Source organism: Maniola hyperantus, chromosome Z (genome assembly GCF_902806685.2).
Source record: "Maniola hyperantus chromosome Z, iAphHyp1.2, whole genome shotgun sequence".
Classification (NCBI taxonomy): Eukaryota; Metazoa; Arthropoda; class Insecta; order Lepidoptera; family Nymphalidae; genus Maniola; species Maniola hyperantus.
Window position 1 is genome coordinate 7,435,962 of NC_048564.1, and position 24,015 is coordinate 7,459,976.

The 24,015-nt window shown below is 33.8% G+C and overlaps 1 protein-coding gene across 6 annotated transcripts; it reads left to right on the forward strand.

Moving 5' to 3' along the window:
- On the forward strand, window positions 1-23,872 carry LOC117995827 (USP6 N-terminal-like protein). 6 transcript variants are annotated; one of them, XM_069509062.1, is made up of 7 exons: window positions 1-1,028; window positions 4,472-5,300; window positions 5,374-5,609; window positions 5,689-5,769; window positions 6,454-6,515; window positions 12,520-12,724; window positions 15,998-23,872. In XM_069509062.1, the coding sequence occupies exons 1-7, from the start codon at window positions 886-888 to the stop codon at window positions 16,371-16,373; spliced, it is 1,932 nt and encodes a 643-aa protein (XP_069365163.1). In that variant the 5' UTR covers window positions 1-885; the 3' UTR covers window positions 16,374-23,872. The 6 variants fall into 6 exon arrangements, with proteins under 6 accessions (XP_069365163.1, XP_069365164.1, XP_034839734.1 ...); XM_069509063.1 differs by having other exon boundaries at window positions 12,520-12,715; XM_034983843.2 differs by having other exon boundaries at window positions 2-1,028; window positions 12,532-12,724; window positions 15,998-23,871.
- Window positions 23,873-24,015: the final 143 nt, after the last annotated feature.

Sequence of the window (24,015 nt, forward strand, 5' to 3'; positions counted from 1 at the left end):
GAAGTGGTTGATTCTGCTACAAGAAGAAGTAATTTTTATGAAGATTGTTCAAGTAGCATCAAAGTGCCATTTACGGATTTATGCAATACAATTAAAATAAGACAAAAGAAATTGTGGAGTGAAGTGTGGGATGTGACTAAAGAATAAAGGAAAATGGTATGCGGAAATTCAAAAGGAAATACCAATACAACCATGGTATTTCAAAACGAAGTGTGAATCTAGAAAATTTACATCATTAATGAATAGACTGAGATTTGGTCACTGTCTGGTGCCAACACACCTGAATAAAATAAAAATACTAAACAGTAAAAAATGCAACTATTGTGAATATGAGGAGGCTGATATTAATCATATGATACTCAAATGTCCAGCTTTTGGCATACAAATACTTATATTAGCAAGTGATATAAATACACTATAACACTATAAATATGGAACAAAAACAAAAAATTGATTTTCCCCGCCATGTAAACAGACTAATTAGTTATAAGCAATTTTGTATTTTTAGTATTTGTAAATTTTTGAAAGGCCTCAAAGGACTGTTATCCAGGGCCGTAAAATAAATTAAAAAAAAAAATTACGTTTACGACGGTGACTTACGAATCTTACGATCTGTCATCTGTAAATTGTAATAAAATTGTTTGAAATAGCGTCATATATTTGTGAACTGTGTAGTCTAAATAATTTGATCAATTAATAAATATGGGCGTGATAAGAATAATTAACACCACAATACGATGGTAAAACGATAGTTTGCGATGTAGCGATTTTTGTGGCTTGCTTAGTGGTTAGTTGAGGTTGAGGACTAGTAGAGGTTTAGTAGGTCGATTAAGATAGTAGGTCGTGTAGGTGTTCAATCGATATGTGGCACGAGCAGGCTGTGTTATGAATGAGGAGGCTCTGTTGGCGCGGGCTTCCGAGGAGCGGGAGCGGATCTTCCAGAGATACGAGAGGGGGCGTGAGAACCTCGCTGGTCAGATCGATCCTTGGGAGGATCCCGAGTTTGAAGATTACCATAAAACTGATCGGTAATCCATATTTATTTACTCTTTAATCACCTATCTTTATATTTAAAAAAAAGTAACTGACTGACATAAGAAACGCGTCCCAAACTGCTGAGTCTACAAACTTAAGATTTTGTATGTAGGTTCTCTATATAATATGTACTTTCACTAAGGGAGGATTTTCAGAATTGCCACATGAGGAAGCCTTACAAATATTTTAAGATTATAAGAGGTCAAACCGACTTTGACCTTGTTTGAAAACCTAAATTCACATGGACAAAGTCATGAATAAAAGCTAGTCAATCATATAAAAACCAAGTCTATTTTTATAAAGCTTTTGTGGCTTGATTGACATTTATGTACATGTATATTGATAAAATGTTACCTCTATCTTATAATACCTATTATACTTGTGGTTCCAAATGTCCACTCAAGCTTTAAAATATAGGCTTTATTCCCTGAATCACCTGAGAGTACATTATAAGTATATATGCTAGGTGATGCCTGCAACTTCGTCTGTGTGGATCAAGGTTTTTAAAAATGCAGTGGGAACTCTTCTTTTCCGGGATAAAAAGTAGCCTATGTCCATTTCCGAGATGTAAGCTAACTGTTTACCAAATTTTATCAAAATCTGTTAAACTGTTGGGCCATGAAAAGCTAGCAGACAGACAGACACACTTTCGCATTTATAATATTAGTATGGATAATATATTATAATGTATGTTTTTATATTTTACCTAAGTCAAAGCATTTTATCCTTGTTTCAAACAAGTAAAGAGAGACAACTTCCACATGTTTTATATTTTTATGGTGAATAATATAAACAATTGTTATTTTTTAATATTAAGTAATAACAAGTAAAAGAGTAGGCAGATCAGTCGATGTTAAGTGATTACTGCTGCCTATGAACCTGCAGCACCAGAGGAACTAGTAGAGAAGTTTGTTTATCTGCCCCTTGAATAGCTCCATATTTTAGTTTTGAGGGAACTTAGTCGATGTACTTGTTATTAACTCTGCTATATGATGATGTAAAGTTGAGTGAGAAAAAATTCCTGATTCCTTGCACTGCGATTGAAATTGCAAAATTATTGTGATCATTTGTAGTGTGAATTTATTTGTTTAATTAAGGACTTGATATAGCAAGCGCCCAGGACGCGTACACAGGAGGCTATGAAGACAAAATGTATGGTACTGTATATAACAATATGACTGTGCTTCATTTATTTTACTAGCTTATGCTCGCGACTTCGTCCGCGTGGACTACAAAATTTCAAAACCCTATTTCACCCCCTTAAGAGTTGAATTTTCAAAAATCCTTTCTTAGCGGATGCCTACGTCATAATAGCTATCTGCATGCCAAATTTCAGCCCGATCCGTCCAGTAGTTTGAGCTGTGCGTTGATAGATCAGTCAGTCAGTCAGTCAGTCATTCAGTCAGTCAGTCAGTCAGTCAGTCACCTTTTCCTTTTATATATATAGATTACATACATGTATTTCATTCTATACCTAGAGCACCATACATTTTATTTTCATGAGACTATTTACCATGGACGCACACCCTAGGTACTTGCTATAACAAGTCCTTTAAGGCCATTGCGATTTTGCATTGTAGTTATAATGAAATATTATGTGACGTCAAATACTAAATTAAGTGTTACTTACTACAACTTCAACTTCACTTCAATGAAAAATATTTTAGACTAGCTGATGGCTGCGACATCTTGTCCGCATGCTTATAGGTTTTCAAAAATCCAGTAGGGCGATTGTCTAAAACCATCATCAATCATTATTACAATATCAATTGTCATGATTGGCTGAATTTGTGTCATTCTTGTTGCAACAATGCATTTTAGCCAATAGTGAGCGAGCGTCAACCAATCAGCGGTGATTGCGATCGTCACAGTGTAGTTGTCATTCTCCCGCCTGACTTTAATTTTCAAGTTAAGCAGTTTTTTGACTTAATATTATAAAGAAAGAAACCAAAGGGCTATGGATTTAATAAAAAAATGCCATACCCCTTCCAGGTTAGCCCGCTTCCATTTTAGATTGCATCATCACTTACCACCAGCTGAGATTGCAGTCACAGGCTAACTTGTATCTGTATAAAAAAATATAAAAATATTATTATAGTATATTTATATATATATATATGTGTATTTGTCATAAAAATTCAACAATATTCTAAATTTACTTTTTGAACTATTAAAAGGATGTTAGTAGCATGGCACACCATCATCAGGTAGCTAGACAACTTGAATCACACCTTTAGAGTTATATATGTAGATCTAATTCAAAATTTAAGGATTTCAAGTTTGAGTGGTAAAATGACTTTGGATGACCGTTTCTACTGACTCATAAAAAAATTACCCATTGTAGTATAGAAAAAGACAAATTTTGTCTATTTCTCTCTATACTATTTTATTATGAGTTGATGGAAATGGTCCTCCAAAGTCATTTTATCACTCAAACTCGAAACCCTCAAATTTTGAATTAAGTAGGTCTCTATAATTTTATTCTAAAAGTGCATTCTAATATGTTGCAGTGTTGCATTGTATGACAAGTTTCGATAAGTTTGCAGATCACTGAACAAGCATGCTATTTACGCTTGTTCTGCAAACTTATCGAAACAGGAAACTCTAACTATAAACAGTTAACATTTTAAATACCACATGATTGAACTAAGTAGTATTCCTGGAAGAGAAATTGAATAAACTAATTCTCAGCAAAAACATTGCATTGTATAGGAACTTAATAGTAGATTCACATCACTTTGTGCTTGGGTCATCAGTCTTTGAAAGTAAAAAATATTCAATTATTTAACTAGTTTTTACGAATACAACCTAATGAAAATGTTATTTTTTTTCCAATTAAGTACTTATAATAATATGATGATGATGAATAAAATACAACCCTAAGGCAGTGGTCCGCCCGCCGGCGATGAACAAGAAACGATTAGAACTAGAAACTACAAACGAGTTGGCGATCAGCGGGAAGCGAGTGTGTAGTTTCGATAGTTTTGTCGCCGGGCTATAAGCGAGTGTGCAAATGCGACGAGCGATTACTCGTGTCATTCGCCTGCGGTCGCTCAGGCTAACATCTGTAGACTAAAAACTAACTAACAATTACTTATAAACTAACAACATTAAACTAAATGTAGGTAGGTAAGTAAAAAGTTCGTTATAGCACAGGGGTGTACATAGAGTAGTAAAGTAGTAATTTATTTGTTATCAAATTCAATAATTGACAATCAAAAAGTATGGGTACAATGATAAAATGCTTTGATTTTAGTCTATTTGTTTCAAGTATGTTATGACCATTTTCTTTGCTTGTAAGATGGTAAAAAATAGTAAATCAAAATTTGACCTTAACATTTCTATAAGAGTAGGTAAAGGCACTTACCCATAAAAGTACATGCATTTACCTAATATTTTTATGTACTTTGAATACCAACAACTTATGATATTTCAGATATGGCTTTATTCATGATGAGCGACTCCCACATAAGACTGCACCACAAAAAATTAATGTGGAAGTTGAGAGGGAGAAAAAATGGGTTAAGATGCTCGGATCCTGGGATTCCCCCACCACAAAGGAAAAAATTCATAGAAGAATATACAAAGGCATTCCAAACTCTCTACGAATAAAGATATGGTGCAAGCTTTTAAATGTTAATGGAGCGAAGTCTGAGACCCCAGGAAAATACCAGGAAATGCTAAAGCTAGCAAAGCAGTGGTCTACAGATGTTAGACAGATTGATTCTGATGTGAACAGGCAATTTCGTGAACATCAGTTCTATAGAGAAAGATATTCAGAGAAACAGTGCTCATTGTTTAACGTTCTGTGTGCTTACAGTATGTACAACTCTGAAGTAGGGTATTGTCAAGGCATGTCTGGCTTAGCTGGTGTCTTACTTATGTATATGGATGAGGAAGATGCATTTTGGGCTCTAGTGATACTTTTATCAGACAAGAAGTATGCCATGCACGGGTTATATGTCGAAGGATTTCCCAAGTTAACAAGATTTTTAGAACATCATGATAAGATATTGTCAAAGTTCATGCCAAAACTAAAGCATCACTTCGACAAGTATGGCCTTGATGCTATACTCTACTCGCTTAAATGGTTCTTTGTGTGTTTTGTTGAACGAGTGCCATTCAGTTTATGCTTAAGAGTGTGGGATATATACCTGCTCGATGGAGAGAGGGTTATAACTGCTATGGCCTACACGATTCTTAAACTACACAAGAAAGCTATTATGAAGTTGAATGACATGGATCTGATCGTTAATTATATTCAGGTAGTCATTATTTAGCAGAATTATAGCAGATTTTCGAATGAGTTGATTCTCACCCATGTGTTTTATTATTTAGGTTAAACTGCACAAGGATTTTGGTTACGAAGATGACATTGTCATTTATCACTTGGAACGGTCTATGGACGAGCTGAAACGAGCAAAGCTTGATTACCCGGGACCGCCACCGTCGACCGAGCTACCGCAACGGCCTCTAGGTGTATTTGTAGAACCAGACAAGAAATCAAAAATTGGTCAAAGAGCTGAAAATTTTTCAGAAACTGAAAAACAAGCTAGAGCCACAGTGATCTTAAGGTATGTACTCTATCAGCAATAATTAAGTGCGTTTTTCAAAATCTTAAGCATTACCAAATTAGTTTCAATTTCTTTGTAGAGAAGAGGAGATTTTTGTTCCTAGTGACAAATTAACATATAATATATCAAAACTAACTCTGAAGGACACCCATAGTACAAGGTATGATTTTTCTACAATGTGACTAATAAAATGTACTTATTTATTATTGCAGTCCGCTCTGCTAGAGAAACTAAGTTTTCAATAACATAATATGGTAATGGTGCTTATTCGATTGTACACATGTGACATGCTTTAGAACACAAAAAATAATGTGGTCAAATTGTTCGCAGTCAATGGTGCCAGTAGCCACCGCTTTCAATTAATTTATTGTACATCCGAATCAGAACCAATAGAAATATAAAACATTTAAAATTTAGAATTACAGAGCTATTGTTAAATACTCGAAATGATCTTTTTCGATGTGTCCCGTTTAATTTAAAATACTTCAATATTTATTGAGAGATGGGTTTGCGCTTTGCGACAATCATCTTCAGATGTTCACGAATTCAGCGTTATTAAGCTGCGTTATTCAAAAGTAACATAGGCTGAAAATTAAACATTATGTACCACGGATGAAGTCGTGGGCAACAGTTAACGCTTGTTAAAAAGCAAGGATCAGGTCTAGGTTGGAGTGCGTTTGCCTAGAAGATGCCTATTCACTCGTTACATCTATCGCCTTTTGAGCGCTGAGAGTTGAGCGTAGGAGTTAGAACGCGTACGGTGCTGGCGGCTTGTGCTGTAATGAGAGATCATAATAGCTAGATAAAATGATATACATTTAAATAGACGGTGTAATTGTTCCAGGCGTGAAAAGGCGGCACTTGATTTGCAGGAGTTGCGAGTCTCGCAGAGCGATACCGTTTCAGGTAATTTGGAGGCCTCGCCCTCAACATCTCGAACCACATCCAAAGATAGTCTCGACTCTGATCAATTCACGCATTTATGAACTTGTCTATAACATAATCTTTTATTGCCATTCATCATTTCTCGCGCAAATATACTTTGGCCTTATATACTTACTTATCTCTTTTCTCCAAATAGTCTAGTCAAATTAACCGGATTTTCAACTATTTTGGGAAATAATTTCTTAAGTTTTGAAACTGCAATATTGTTTGTGAGGTTTCCAAAAGTGCTGATGGATAGGGGATGAGCGCTAAAGGTGGGATAGAAAAGGTACCATTTTTTGTTTCTTTGTTAATATCTCGCAATCTATTTTGAACCTACCGAAAATTTACTTGAAACAAATATAAAAAAATTAGAGTCGTTACATAAGACGACTATTCATTTCGGTTCTCCAACAGACTTAAGCATATATTCCAATCCAATCCCAAATACGTAATATAAGCATTTTTCATTTTTATAAGGTTTAATTAATAAACAATGGCATTTCTTTCATTTACCTGACCACAACATTAATTAAGTTGTTGAAGCTATTACTTACCTACAAAGTAAATTCCGATGAACTGCTCTCTGGCGCTGATGTGACATTTGCCAATTTAATTCGTTTTAAAAGCATTGATCTCGAAAACTATGATTACCAGATAATAAGCAAAGAAACCAAAAAATATACGTTCATGTACTCTCCTGCTCCTCTCACTCCCCGCTACTCTCTCTCGCTCTCCCTTTATCGATCAGGACTTGGTATGTTCATTATCAAACTCTGGGAGGGTTGGCAAAGGAACATACCAAGTACAACAGTATTTCAAAGTTTCAAAACTTTCGGAATTAAGTCTAAACAAAATATAATATGACTAGACTATACATTTTATTATAATATGATTAGAAAAAAAATATACATAACTGGATTTATTAATATCATGCATGCCTCGTGTAATTAGTAACCATAGACCAAAATACCAAGTATATTACTATTATTCGTGTATTGTAAGTAAAAACTCCTCATAACATACAAACCAATATTACATACAAAATCATGACAGAAGCCTAGATTACCTGCTTATTACTATTCTATACTCAAAATAATAATAATTGTTTATAATACATTGTGCGACTACATTTCCTTTTTTGTTATCATTAATATATTATTTACCTACAAGTACAAATTAATTCGATAATCCCTTTCGTTTTCAACATTTGACATAATTTTTCGATATGAACTTAAATCTAAAAAGACTCAGATTATATAAGTATATGTTGAAAATATTTGTCATTTTTACAGGTTAAAAGATCATTGTAGACAATAGTAAGAGTTAAGACTAATATTAGATATTTTTTGAAGTAATTGTAATATTATATCTTACAATTATAGGTTATTTTAATACTCGTAAAAATTTAACAAGGAAAAATTAAACTGATTAAATTAAAATTTGAACATATTATAAACATAATCGTACGCTTTTTTATTCTTTATAAATATATGTTATACCTACTGGGAAAATACGCATATGTAATAATCCTTTGAATAGAGTATACTTTTATGTTTTAATTAATGTGGGCTGAATTATTTTAGGGAGTATTTTATTCTTTGAAATTTAGCCAGCGTGGTTAGGTTTAAAATTTATTCACGTGGATTAAATTTTTCCGGGAATAAAAGAAACTTAGTTCACTCATTGCACCGCTATCTACCTGCCAGTTTCACCAAAATCGGTTGGGCTGTTTCTTTGATCGACCTGATAATTATATTTATTTTATTTATGTGAAATACTTGTCCATTTTTTAGGTTATTTGATAATTCTAATAATTAAGATCTGCCTTTGTCCATAAATATTTAATTGCAAAGTTGCGCTCTTGACGGTGTGGCTTTCTCATCAATGTTGATTATTTTCTTTATAATATCACTATATCTCACGTTAATTTTCTACTAAGTCTTCACTATATGTATACTCGGCATGATTTATATGTATTAAACTATTAAATCCGGCTTTAAAAAAATATTATTTGCCCTTTCCTTTTTCTTCACTTTGCCCTCTATTATGTGTTAGTAAAATAGTTATAATACCATAAATCTGCCTTTATTAAGAAGAAAATGGTGACAACTGAATTAAATTCAATAATTTTAATTTTGTATTTGTGTGTATATTCGTTTTTTTACTCTTAAATGTAGAAAATGGTGATAAATTAGTTAAGTAGGTAATATCAAATTTAAAAGTGTGGCTAGCCAAAGTATTGCCTTATACGAGTTAATGTGAAACGTTTGTATCAACCCTATGCAAATGTTCGGTACGATAACAAAAAAAGATTATAAATTATATTTGCCAAGAATATTTCGCCCACTCAGTCTCACTAAACCCACGCTACATATACCTACCTAAAAATGTAGTGCAATATTTGTGCTGATTAAAATATATATAAATAAATCAGATAAATGCCACTCAATAAAATTTAAACTGTTTGAATGTTAGACATTTACAGTATTTAGATTAAGTTTTGTTTGAACTTGATCTGTGTAGATGTTTGGATAGAGTACTAGACCTACCTCATGCAGGGTTTTTTTTAAATTTAGCATTATTTACTGTATGCCTCTCACTAATTCACAATATTATTATTAGAGTTTTTTCTTATAACACTTTTTGATAAGTAGTTCTAGATTTTTACTAGTAGTCGTTTTTGTAACTATTTCATATTTATTGTGATTCTGTATATAACAAATCACAATAAATATGAATTGCTTGGAAACATGACTTGACTTTATACTCGTATAAATTCCTTATCAGTGAAAATCTTTTAAAAGGAAATTAGTTTGCCCCTGAACGAAGTAAAACTCAACTCGAAATCAAGGAAAAGGGGTTGCTCTCAAAAATCAGAGTTTTTCCGTAACTATATTATAACTAAAAACCGTTCCATAGTTTTATCAATTCATAAAAGTTTTATAAATAATATAGTAAGCTAATATATACTTATTATTTTTAAGAAAAATTGCAATACAAAAAAACCCCATGTCTTGTGTGTCTAAATCACAGTTTTGGGGAAACTTTGGACTTTTGTGTTCGGCCCGTTTTCTTTGTTTATGAGCTTATTATCTATTCTTTACGCGCTAAACGTACGTATAGCCTGACCAGTGACCAGAAATACAAATAACTTGCTCTGGAGGCGCCACTAGTATAAACATGGTCTATGGTCATAAAGTATTTTTTATACATGGTCTTATTGATATATTATGGCGAGGTATTTTATTTTTCTGGCCAGGCTTTAACTTACGTAAGCTTAATTTATATTGGAGTATCCTGTGATTGCTAAAGTCTGAAGTCGATGGTAAATAATTGTATTTATTAGACAACATTGACACTGCATATTGCTTGCAAGTTTAGGTCTGACATCCACTAGGTTGCCGAATCGAATTGCAAGAGATTCGCTTCCACATGCTATTACTATGAAACTGAATTGATTGAGCAAATCGCTCGCGCATTGTAAATATCGGAGGCGAAATGTGATTTGATACAGCTTGGTGGACGTTAGCTTTTATAAGTACCTATCCCACATTCCGCACAGAATTGACTGAATAATTTTGTGTTTGCGATTAGTTTATGTGATTTGTGCACTAGCATGTTATTATTGTGGTACGGAGGTGGGTTTATGTTATTATTAACAATGTGCAGATAAAATACCTTTTCAGCTTATAGTTGATGGCGACTTACTTTTAACCAAAATTCGCACTAATCAGCAATTTTCCTAATATTGTACATTTATTAAACAATTAAGGATGGTTCTGGTTTAAAAAATACGTTCTTCATACATTAAACTATTATTGTCATTAATCTATTCATGTACTTATCTATTTCATTTATTAGCTTTATATGTCATCCAATTATTGTTGAAGCTATATTGGGCAAACTTACTTCATTTTCATGTAACTTGTATATACCGACCTGGTGTTACTGGTATATTACAGGAACGGTTTTAACGTAAATCTCTGCTCAAAACCTGATTGATGTCTTGGCTTTCTGTACGTTGCATAAACCCACCCCCTATCATCACATATTATTACATTGTTGCTTTTATGTAATGATATTATTTATATTGTGTCATTACTTGTAACTTGTAAGTTATAATATGCGAACTAAAACAATTATCATGCAGGTAAAATTAGTTAATGAAGACAATAATTCAAAATAAAATGATTTATATAATTGATTATGTATTTTATTAGTAATAATTACATCACTAACATTACTATAGTTAACATAGCCAAAGGGGGCACATTAAATATATTTTCTAATTTTAGTGTTGCCGCCCGTTGTGGTATGAAGATATCCAAAGTAGTACAAACAAAATATCTAAATTATGGTATGTCTTAGAAGTACCCGTAGGTACTTTATTTAGTTATCACATAGAGTATGTGTCATGCGTATACAAGCACTGCAGTGTATCCTTTCGCTTTTCTTTAAAATTAGATTATACCGTGTTAAATAAAATATCATATTCATGTATGATTAAAATACGAAAAATGCTTTTTTGAAATATTGTATGTCCAAATTATCCAGTCGAAGCAAACATTTACATTGTAATTTGTTTTCCTTCAGATGAAAATGAGACCTACGCCGTTCCGCTTCACACATCCCAAGCATCGATGAATATCCGACAAGACGTTCCTATCCCTTTTCCAATTTATGCGGCCGATAGCGATGCTGAAAACCAAACTTACCTCGTTAAAATAGATAAGAAACGAAAAAAGAATCGAAGAAAACATTGATTTATGATATGTAAAAATGCAAAAATGTAAATAACAAAAGCAATAAAGTTTCTTTGAGTTCGTTTTATTATCAGGTTAAGAGCAGAGATTTTTTGTTTTATACATTTGCATGTGGTGCTTTTGGCACGATGTTTGCTTGAGTGTGTGTGCGCGCAACATAACATTAAGGTAAGTGTACCGTCTTTTTTGCATGTATTTTGTTTCAATTTGCTCACACGCTAGATGTCATTGTTAGGATTTGAATCACACAAATTGGGAGAATAATACTAATCGCACATCAAACCACGCGCCACGAGCAATGCATTTTTCAGTACTGAAAAAGTGAAAGACGTCTTAAATACAGGTAGATCAAGACAAGAGCGGATTTGCGCGGGTAGGTACTATACGGAAAGGCTGAGGAAAAGTATATCAGTGATCCAAAATATGTCTTCCTAGTTTGGTTTATGACTTTTATTAGTGACCTATGTTAGTGACACATACTGATGACAGAGCTCTAGATGGCACCACCACAATGCACTTCGCCAATGTTGCGACGCGTGTTGTGACTAACTCCTTAGCAGTCAATAAGTTTGAATCCTACAATAAATAGGAGAGCATCCGCTGAATTGTAACCTACTCAACCATGCATTGCATTCGGTGCGTGCAAGTTTAATAATTTATATGAATATTTGCAGTTTGGAACCACCTCCTCCTTTTATTTGCGTTATCAGATTTTAATTCGCTTCATTATACCTAAACGATTATATTTCAAAAATATCACCACAGTAGTAGTAGTAGTTTAGAATTTATTTTTGCTGTCATATCCGCCGCATTGGATTTGTTATGATGTTATTTCATCTATGATTCAACCTATGAGAGACAAAGTCAATAATATCGTATTTATCTATCGATGTATTTATCAAAATGTAATGAGCAGTTTGAGAAATAGGTATAAGTCCGATAAAAGTACATACAAACAGACATATTATCTTCCTCGACCTCAATTTCTATTAAGCACGGCTGTCGCGGCATAAGCATTTCTGGCAATAAAAAAAGTTTGCCCCGCTAAGGAAAATGGTGACGATCTTATTAGGCGGATATACAAGCGTCCTGGTAAAAATACAGCCTATACCTAATGTTGCGGGCAATTTGATAACGGTGGTGCGTGCCTGAGATAGTAGTCGATTTTTGTGCTTAATTCATGTATTTACAATTTTAACGGTATAAAATTGTTAAAATAGTGTTATGTTCAGATCACAGCGGTGTGGCCAGTGCGGTCCGATGCGAGGACTCTGTTTCGGCGCTGGGGTCGAGGCGCTCGCTGGCCGACACGAGCGTCACAAGTACAGCCGACCTGAGCGTGTTCTCGAGCGGCCGCTCCCACGCGCCGGACAACTCGCTGGACACCCACAGCAACATCAGCGACGACGGCACAGGGTCAGATGGGTGAGATATTTACGTAGATGCACTCGTAGACAGAGCCAGCGCGAACAAATAGAGTGGATCGGAATCGAGTCTTTTTGTCCCCACGTTTCCACTAGCCTCTACAATAAACAAAAACCATGTTATAAAGCAAAGTCTGTTAAATATTATATCACACATAGTAGGGCCCTGGGTATCTTATTTGTATACTAGTCGATGCCCGCGACATCGTCCGTGACTAACGTTGCACTGCCCGTTCCGCGCGACACTCCACTAGATTGGGAACTCAGGCCTACATTTATAGTGATAACACATAAACTCACACGTGCATGTGCATTGAGGGTAAATAACGATCCCATTCACAATTTGTCGTGTCTTATTATACTGAACCGAACAAATCACAACAAAAGGTCTAAATGGTTTTCGGCTTTACTATAGCGTATTTATTGACAGAAATAAGTCTATAAAAATCGGACTGCCAGAAGTGGGTTATTTTCACTATAACAGGCAAAATAGTTGACAATGTGTGGCAGTATACGAGTATGTAAGTAAATGAAGACTGCGGATATACTCTTTATGGGGTAATCTCTGTTTTATTGTCCTCTTGGAAGTGCGGCCAGTAAACACCTGCACCTCGATTGCGGGAAACCTGCATAAATCATTATTACAATCTCAATTGTTCTGATTGGCTGAATTTGTGCGATTCTTGTTGCAACAATGCATTGTAGGCTGTAGCCAATAGTGAGCGAGCGTCAACCAATCAGAGGTAATTGCGATCTTGACATTGTAGCTGTTAATATCCCGCAATCGCGAAGCTGATAACAGTCCTCCTGTAATGAAATCTTTTCTTCGGTAAAGTAGCCAATTTCGGGCAAGTGGGAGAAAAAAATGCTTACAGATTTTTTGTTGGGATTTGTTTTAGGCAAGGTGATTTTTTCCACTTAATTGACTCGTCTATGCCTTAAATTACAACAACCTCACACCCGTTTGTAATCTGCATCGCATCTATCCTCGTTTTGTGTGCGATTCCGTTAATTTTACTCCAAGTTTTATGACATTTTATTCACCAGTAGTAGTTCAGTAATTTTAATACTAGGTACTATCAAGTTTTTAATATCTCTTATATTGACAATACCACCCTACTAAATATACCATATATTTCCAACCTATATACCGATGGCTCCTATGTATAAGGGTCAAAGTGAAAATCATTATAATAAACGAGAGGCCCCCTAAATTAAAAATTGATATATATTTTTAAAACTATGTACTCGAAGCTTATGAAACATCGCAGATTATTTTAATATTATGATATTGAGACTTAGTAAAAATATTTGTGTTTTTTGTATTTTTGACTTTTAGTTATTTGCTGTTGCAAAGTATCTAAGGTATCTAAGGTATCTAAGGTATCTGTATCAAAGGTGCTAAAGAAATATTTCTGTTATTACAGCTTAATCATTGCTCCATTTTGACTAATACTAAGTATTTACCTGACATATGGTTGTCGATTGAGAAAAGAAAAACGCGTGTATTTTTGTAAGTGTAAAGTGAAAAAAAACACGATGTTAGTTTAGCCCTTATGAACATAGTATCCATTGATATATCTAGTTACGTAAAAATTGGAGAATTTGAATGTTTGTGTTTTTCTTTACAGTAGTAATTCTATAATAGAACTAAGCGAGAGTAAGGTCTAATATATCAAATGGATTGTCCCAATACATAATAATTTATTGCTATACCTCTTTAACAAAAATTATGAATATTATTAAAAAAACACCAAATACATAGATAGACAGACTGACTGATAAACTAGCTTTCTTTTGTGTAATATTAGTACTTATAGCTTTGTATAAATAATTTGTGTACTATAATTATTATTCGTAATGGACATACGGCACTCAAGGTGGGGTCAAAGGGCCCGCAGCAAAGCGATCCGGTGGCAGAGTTGGCGGTCTCAAACTAAGACATATACTTAGCCACTGGGACTCCAACGAGTTAAATAAGACTGAATCTTTAGCAGAAGCCGTGGTAAGGGTAAGGTGGGTTATTCACTCACTACCCTAAGCAATCTACAACATTACTCAAGCTAGTTATGCCGCAGCGTCTCTAGTACGCGTTCATATCTCGCTACCGATTGCCTAGTTTCAGTTGTACGACGAAACTGTTATATAAAATATTTCATTTTGTATAATTTATAATATTCGTAATTTGAATTTAGGTTTTTTTAAAATCCCTTCAGAACTCTTTGTTTTAACGGGACAAAAAGTAGCCTACTATGCGTATCCGCGGGATGTTTAAGCTAACTCTGTACCACATTTCGTCAAAATGGGATTAAACAGATGGGCCGTGAAAAAGTAACACACAGACAGACACAATTTCGCATTTATAACATTACCATAAAATTTCTCTTAGATAATTTCAGATTTATAATGTCAGCTCATTACAAAAAAAAATACTTATTTATGCGTGATAAAGCTGTCAAATTTTCTCGATAAAGAATAATTAACCGTAAATAGCTAGATTTTACATTGCGATTTAACTTCTTGCCTCGTTATAATTTATGATATTAAATAATTGTTTTTGGCCTTACTTTACAGCCGTCTAATTGTAATGTAAATACTTTACATTTATCAGTCTCTTGGAAAGAATTAATTACAAAAAATACTTGTATGGTAATTACTTTGAATCCCTTGAAGTCGTTGGCGAAAAATAGACGAATACATCCTAAAGATCATTGCCATATTTTACTAGTATGCTTTGCTCGCAGCTCTTTATTTATTAGCGCACACTATGCTTATGTGCCATTTTCCGTGTATTTTATTTAGATCCTAGAATAGATAGTATTGTTACGAAAGTTGCTATAATAGTAAATGCGAAAAAGTGTCTCAATTAGCTATTTATAGCGGCATAATCAGGAATACAAAGCATAAATTAGCATACACTTTATACATGTTATGATTAGATAGCTATTGCATTGAAAACTAGTTCAGCATTATATATTATCTTCAGCATATATTATGTTTAATAATCTCGCTAGTTATGAATCAAGTTTTTAAAATTATTAAGTCTCCTAAGTAAGGAACTCCTAAATTTTCCGGGATAAATAGTAGCCTATGTCCTTCCCCGGGTTGCAAGCTACCTCTGTACCAAATTTCGTCGAAATCGGTTGAACGGTTGAGCCGTGAAAAGCTAGCAGACAGACAGACAGACACACTTTCGCATTTATAATATTACTATGGATGTGTAATTTTGTTATGTGCACATTTTTTATGTTAGCTATTATTCTGGTGGTTTCAGATCGGGGATTTGTGGTATGAGTATACAAAGAGCGCCGTCGACCGCACATTCCACTCCGCGAGGCACGCCGCACCCGCCCTCCGTGTCGCCCCAGTCTGAGGACGTGGTGCGCATCCACGTCACGTACAACCCACTGACCGCTAGTCCCTCGCACTTGCAACCGGTTAGTCCATCCTACAAGTCCTATGCCGACGAACACCACAAGCCTGTGTCGCTGGGGTTCTACACGAGCAATGGCGCTACCAACCTGTCCTCTGATAACAGGATCAGGATACAGGTCTCGTCTGATGAGCTTCTGACTCCCGTTGTCGACTCCGGCCGCATTATAACTCAGCGCTATATTGAATCTCACTCGGGAATCTACGATATAAAGTAAATTTTGATCTGATATTGTTTTATAATTAGCCTTAAAAAGGTAATATTATAATAATTCATTTACTCTTGAGATTTATACTAAAATTACATTGAAAGTGATTTTCAAAAACATAAATACCGAATGTTGTTTGATGGGAGAAAAGTTAAAATTTATTTTTATAACGTTAGTATACTTACAGTATAAACTCTATATAGCGAAATTAAAGGGACCGGGTATTTTATTGCGTTATAAAGAGTTTTCGTGCCGCGTCGTTAAGATAACGTGAAGACAATCCATAGCAATAAGACAATAGTAGAAAGTACAGTAACTAAATCCGTGTGAGGCAATTACAACAAACAAATGAACACATTTCTAAGAGTTCCAATATTTGACTATATCAGTATAGTCCGTACAAAATAACTCCAGCGCCATTTAACTTTATGGGTCAATGTCATGACAAAAGTACGCTTCACCTTTAAAATAAGGACTAAAATCGTTCTTTTGACATGAAATTTGACATAAAAAGTTAAAATGCCGCGTGAGGAGTTAAATTTTACGCGTTATATTGTGTTTGAAGGTCAGTGATATTAAATTTTAATGACGTATTGTTTCGCTATATAGTGTTTTTCGATATAAGGGTAACAATGTAAACCAAACGAAGCTTAGGATTTTATACGTTTTAAGGAGCTTTTTGTTAAATAGAAGTTCGCAATATAGAGTTTACACTGTAATTTTATAATTTTATTATTATGTAATTTTGTCTGGTTGCTGCTGCTGCAGTAATGCCATATTTTAAGTACAATGGCACTCATTCCATTATTGCGTGTTTGTTTAGGTTACGATAATTCCTGAAGTAATAAAGTTGGTAATTGTTCATAGATTAAAAATAATTATGTAACCATATCGTGTGTCTAGCAAATATTGTTAATATTTGTTTGTACAGTAATAGATCTCTGAAACATATTCACTAAAATATTTTAACGTACGTAGTTCATTATTATCTATCAGAAGTATTGTGTAAAGACATGTTGCGAATTATATTAATAAATCTTGCTTATTTATTGCTTTTTAATTGTGATTTCAGAATCTCAGTTCGTTAAGAGAAATCTCATTTTAGTAATCACTTCTTTGTATGCAAAGTCAATTAATAGGAATGTAGTAGTCGTTTTACCGCCAAAAATAAACCTTTAAATTGTAGCGCACCAAAAAATTACAAAAATTTGTATTGGTTTTTGTATTTTAGTTTAAATTTTAGCGCACCAAAAAATTACGAAAATTTGTATTGTTTTTTGTATTTTACTTTTAATAAATACCATATGAGTTATTTTTATGTACAGAATTTTGTTATAATTCTATTACTGTTTACATTTCTATTACAAATGTGCGCAATATGATAAGAGTTAAGTATCCAAAGCAATTCGAAACGTTGCAACTGTTAATGACATGAATGTATAAGGTATCATCTAAATGGCCACTAACACGCACACAATGGATACAAGGTTAAGATCATACAAGTTCACATTTTGAATTACTTAGATGAAAATTTCCAGTTAATAAAATAGTAAGTGAAAGTACAGTAAAATGTTGTAGATCGCTTTTTCTGTGGTTTAGGCTTCTAAATGTACAGTATTACCACGTATATATGTTACAACGATGTACCTGCCAACAATGGCTTCGCTAGACCAAACATGGACGTCGGCCGCCGATCTCAGCTTTGCGAGGCCCATTTGCAAGTCAAAAATCCTAAATTCTGACTATGAGTTTTATGTTGTAAAACTCATGTTTTATTACTAATCAAATGATGACAAAAAGGCAGATAAACAAACACAATTTAAAGTAGATGAACTTTTCGGCTTTAGCCTCACTGAATTGTTTCAAGATTGTGGCATAACTACCCACTAGCCGCTATTTACGCTTCAATTTATAGAACTGATATTTATAACTTGCATAGTCTTGCCAGACGACTCTGCGACTCTGAATAAATACTACTCACGCGTACAGAAATAATTTATGAATAACTAAAGTTTTAATAATTTGTGAAACACATTTGCGAGGCCCCCTTAGGCGCGAGGCTAACGTCGTCGCCGATGCCTAACGCCGCCATTGCTCGCAAAGTTGTAATTTTACTAGGTAGTCGCTAAAGCATATTGCATTAGGGATAATTCACACTTACCACTACCACACCACATCGCAGCGACAAAAGGGGTCAGGCTTATTATGTCGCTGTAGGTTTTTGCAGTTGTGTAACCACAAAATGTTGATTGGTTGCGTTGTCGCTTGTATTTGCTATGTGGCATTGTGGCACTGTTTGCAAAGAAACATACGTTGTGTTTGCGATGTGGCCGGCCACTAGTGCGTGGTGTCGCTGGTGGTTGCGTTGTGGTTGCGATGTGGTCGATGTCGCGCACACATTTGAATTTGGCGTCAAAATGTTCGTGTGAATCGAACTATTTTGTTGTGGTTGTATTATAGTTGTGAATCTTCCCTTACAGCCGAATTTGGAATACGTGTACGCCATCGTTGCATCCGTGGTTTTTTCGTGCTTGCTTCGATTCATTCGAACAATCGCTTTTTCTTTTATTTTTGTAACCTGACTTACAGTTAACTAAATACGGAAACGTACCTTATTAAGATAAGGTAGAGCGTCTCAAACGCTGTTTTTACATTAGTTGTTTGGAAAAAAAATTAAAAATCTGTTACCTTTCTGTATTCCGCCTTTAATGCAGAAACGTCTTTTTATTAATCTTAACAATGACTTTATGAGCCTTGAGGTTTCCACTTGCTATGCATGCAGACGAATTTTGCCGACGTAACTTATATTCGTGGTTCTAATATTATGATCATACGATTGAGCTGAAAGCTAGTTATAGAATAAGATCAATATCAAAATATAATATTTACATTTAACTAAGCTAGAAGCACTTCATTTAGGGTTATATACAATATAATTATATTTATAATTAATAGTTGTTTGTCTTAATAATAATTGTCAAAGTGCCGTCACAAACTTTTTTGGTTGTGTTTATTTGAAAACCAACAGTGAGAAATGCAATAATATCCATTGAATAATTGTATTAAGACATTTAGAGATATACACTATATTATAGATATACAACTATAAATAATTATTGGTGTATTCTGACTCCTGAATGTCAAACGCTAAGGCCTGAATTCCTCCAACCCTGACGTGTGTACTATATTGATTGCTATCAAGCTTCACAATGCGACGCTGACATACGTATAATACGTACTTCTACGCTTGATTTCACTGTCGAAGAAATTCAGGTTTTAGTGGATGCGTAAACACAATAAATGAATTTCACTGAATTTCGAATAAAAGAAACCCCAAATGTTCATATAATTGTGACCATTGTGTCTTTCTGTGATTTTGAACTACATAGTTTGATAATATTATGTTGGTTTAAAAGCTGTTATTCATAATATTACCAAGTAAAAATATATATATACCTATATGCTATTTTTTTATTGGTTTGAACAGCGAATTTGCGTGTACACGTATTTTGTTTATTATTTTTTGCTGTTTATGTCCGCCGCAAAATTTTGGCGTTACTCTTTATGATTAGGAATTTATAGAGGTATAGTCTACTGCCGTATGATATAATATTATATGATAAATAATTATTATAAAATTTAATTAATATCTATTGTATATTATTTAGTATTTGAGTATGTCATTACAAACAAATTTTGTCTTGAAAACGAAATCCTGGGAACTCATTTTCTGGGATAAAAAGTAGCCCGGACTTTGTCGGCATAGATTTACGTTTTTTTTAATCCTGTGGGAATTATTCGATTTTTCGCAACAATAAGTAACCTATGTCCGGGATTTAGTCTCGGGAGTCTAAGTCCTCGGGACGCAATCTCTTTACCAAATTTCATCAATACAGATGGGCCGTGAAAAACTAGCAGATAGACAAACAGACACACTTTCGCATTTATAATATTAGTATGGTTCATAAAATATAATTATGTACTTATATAAATGTGTATTTAAGCAATATGTCGTAGAATATTTATTATTTTAAAGTACAAAGTAGAGACTTATATTGGGTATTGATATTAATTGCTTGTATCCTATTAAGACATTTTCAGGGTACCGTGCCAAAAAGGGTAAAGCGGAACATTATGGTGCGACTATGTCTATCTAATAGCGCAGATTATATCAGTGACTGCTAATGCTACCGCGGGGTGATTACGGAATTTTATTGTTTGTTGAATTGACCAAATGAACGATTCTTTCCAAACTACTGAGTCGTCGGTGGGCGAGTATGACTAGTTCTTGACCATTTTTTTTCATTTGAGGACATTAAAAAAGCCTCCACGTGATCTTTAATTTCATTAACAATCCACTAAGTAAGCACTATTTATTTATATTTGTCATATCAACATACATATTTAACTCGTTTCAGACACGTCTAGACTCGCGACATTCTTCATTTGGACTGGATCGTCTTCATTTAGACTGGAGCTGACTGCAAAATTGCAGTTTAAAGTTAGCTTGCAGTTCAAGTCCAGTCCGTCTGTCTGCACCCTTATTCTCTTAGTTATACTTCCAACATCAATGGTTATAGCCACTTTAAAAAATATAGTTAATTACTACCTTTTCTCTTCTTCCAGATTTTTGTTCTTTAAAAGTAGCTTATTTTTATTTATTTTATTTTGTTTTTATTTTTCCTGTACCGAAATTGTAGTATTAAATTGTATTTGTAGTATTAAAAAAATCTGTGCCATTTTTACTTGATTAACATTGGATTATAATAATATTTACTACGTATTTCATGTACGTCACTTTCCATTCTTAAATTTTTATTTTTATTATTGTACTAGATGATGTCCGCGACTTCGTCCGCGTGGATTTAGGTTTATTAAAAATCCCGTGGGTACTCTTCAATTTTCCGGGATAAAAGTTATGGATGAGATAATATGTTCTTTCCCGGGATGTAGGCATTCTATGCCAAATTTCATCAAAATTGTTTAAACTGTTGGGCCGTGAAAAGATAGCAGACAGACAGAAACACTTTCGCATTTATAATATTAGTATGGAGTATGGATTTAGTGTTTATTTGTATCTATATAATTAAGTACTATACTTTTCAAATATAATATTTAATTTCTTATTTAATAGGTTAAGGTAATTTGAAACAGCGATACAATACTGTTATTTAACTTTTTAATGTAAACGCACTTTTCATTTTTTTATTTTGTATGTAAATAATATGATGAATGTTTTTAAATAACATTATAATGAGTATAATTGAATAATTATTATGAATGATTTTTGATTAAGGGTCCATTTGATCTTTAGTTATTAAGTATTTAATGATCCAAGGTGGCAGTAGCATGTTTTTAATTTCACATCTTGTTTACTAATTAGTAGAAACAAGTACGAAATATTCTATTATTTAGGAATGGTAGAAAGAAAAATAAATTGATCTTTTTAAGGTTTCGTGCCAAAATGGTAAAAAAGTAAACACTTATGATGAGACTAAGTCCGTCCGTCTGTCTCACTTGCTTATGGTATCGACTTAAAATTTGGAATAACTTTCAACCTATTGCAATTGAAATAATTCAAAAATATTTTTTCTCTCATTTATTTACATATCTAATTTTTGTCATATTTTTAACAAATGCTTATAAAAATGACATAATAGAAAAAAATAACTGAAACAACAAACAATGAAATAACAGAAACAACAAAAAAAAGCAACATAAAAATAAAAAATAAAAATTACATAAAATGGGTCCCATTAGTAGCGGGGTAGAATCCAAGCTGCACGTGATCAAGGCTCAAGAGTGAGGAACCTCCTCACAATGCGTGCCGTCTCAATCACCATTGCCTTCTGTATCTTACCCTTGATCCAACAGCTAAGCGATTAGTTCCTTAAGATGTTGGTCGAAATTATTCGCAATAAGACCATGGACTGATACAATAATCGCTGAGTCAACACTCCACATGGCGGTAATCTCGTGAGCCAGGTCTATCGATCCAGGTATTTCGATACTTCAAAAATATTATTATTACAATTATTGTAATATCTCTATCTAAACGAAACTTTGAAATAATGAATTGAGCTAGGTTTTTTGAGGTAGCTAATGTAAACTTTGCACGGAAAATAAATCATAAGCCCTGACATCAGATTCAATCTGATTTCTAAAAAGTTGTGCTAACTTTTTAGAAATCAGCAAAAAACCTTTCCAAACTTAGTAAAGCAGTTCCAAATAAAAGGGATGACACAAAAAGTTAAAATGGCGCGTGAGGAGTTTAATTTTACGCGTTCCATAGTAGGTATACTGACTCATGTCATCACTTATGATCTTTGAATAAGGGGGGAGGGGGTGTCATTAAAATATATTTACTTCACGTTAGATTTCCGTCCAATTTACGTTTGAAGTAGAAAAGAGTCTATTGATAAACTTGTGTCTGAAATATTCTTTTATGTACCTAAACTGCGTTTGTTAAATAAAATTAATATTTTGTAACCGGATAATTAATGAGCGAGATTGTAAACTGAAGATCATAGTCACGATTTGACGCCTAGACACGGTTAGATTATTATTATAAACTATCGAAAATTTATGCGTTATAGCGTATATTTTATTGTTTGTTCCCCGTAATAATACTTTTCTAGTTTGTGTTTATATTACTATTACTATTATATAAAGAGGTAATGTCGTTAAGTTTGTTTGTAGGGGGTAATCTTTGGAACTACTGAACCGATTTTAAAAATGCTTTCACCAGTAGAAAGCTACATTATTCCTGAGTGACATAGGCTATACGGGATCTTTAAAAACCTAAATCAACGCGGGCGAAGCCGCGGGGATCAGCTAGTATATTATAAACTAACAAAGCTTACAATGATCTGGAGGTGGATACATTCATCATCATCATCATCATGATCAACCTATTGCCGGCTCACTACAGTGCACGGGGCTCCTCTCAGAGTGAGAATTGTTTTGGCTATAGTCTACCACGCTGGCCATGTGTGACTTCACACACCTTTGAAAACATTATGGAGAACTCTCAGGCATGCAGGTTTCCTCACGATGTTTTCCTTCATCGTTAAAGCAAGTGATGTTTACTTACTTAAAACGCACATAACTTCGAAAAGTTAGAGGTGCATGCTCGGGATCGAACCCCCGACCTCCGATTAGAAGGTGGAGGCAGACGTCCGAACCACTAGGCTATCACAGCTTACCAAGACAATATTGATAGGTACATTACCAAGTCCTGATATTGGTAATATCATAAACAACTTTACAAACAATTATTTTTTTCTAGAAATTATTATCGATTATTTCTCAAGTTTTCAATATTGAGGTATTAGAAATTTTTGAGTCTTAAAATGGACAACTTTGAGTTTATAAATATAGAAGCGATATTTCACGGTTCACTGTATAAACGACGGCAGTTTATGTATTGTGTATGTTAATTGTATAGTTAATAGTATATAAGATATATCAATAAATGCAAAAATAAATAATTACATATTTTTTTTCTTCCTGGAATCCTAATCTTATTCGCAACTCGTACCCGCTGAGTAGAGTAAACCCGAGGCGCAGTGTCTTTATTGCCTACTAATCAAAGCTTTAGAACTAAGCATAAGGATGGGTTTCCACTGAAGCGGAGCTGGGTGGAGAGGAG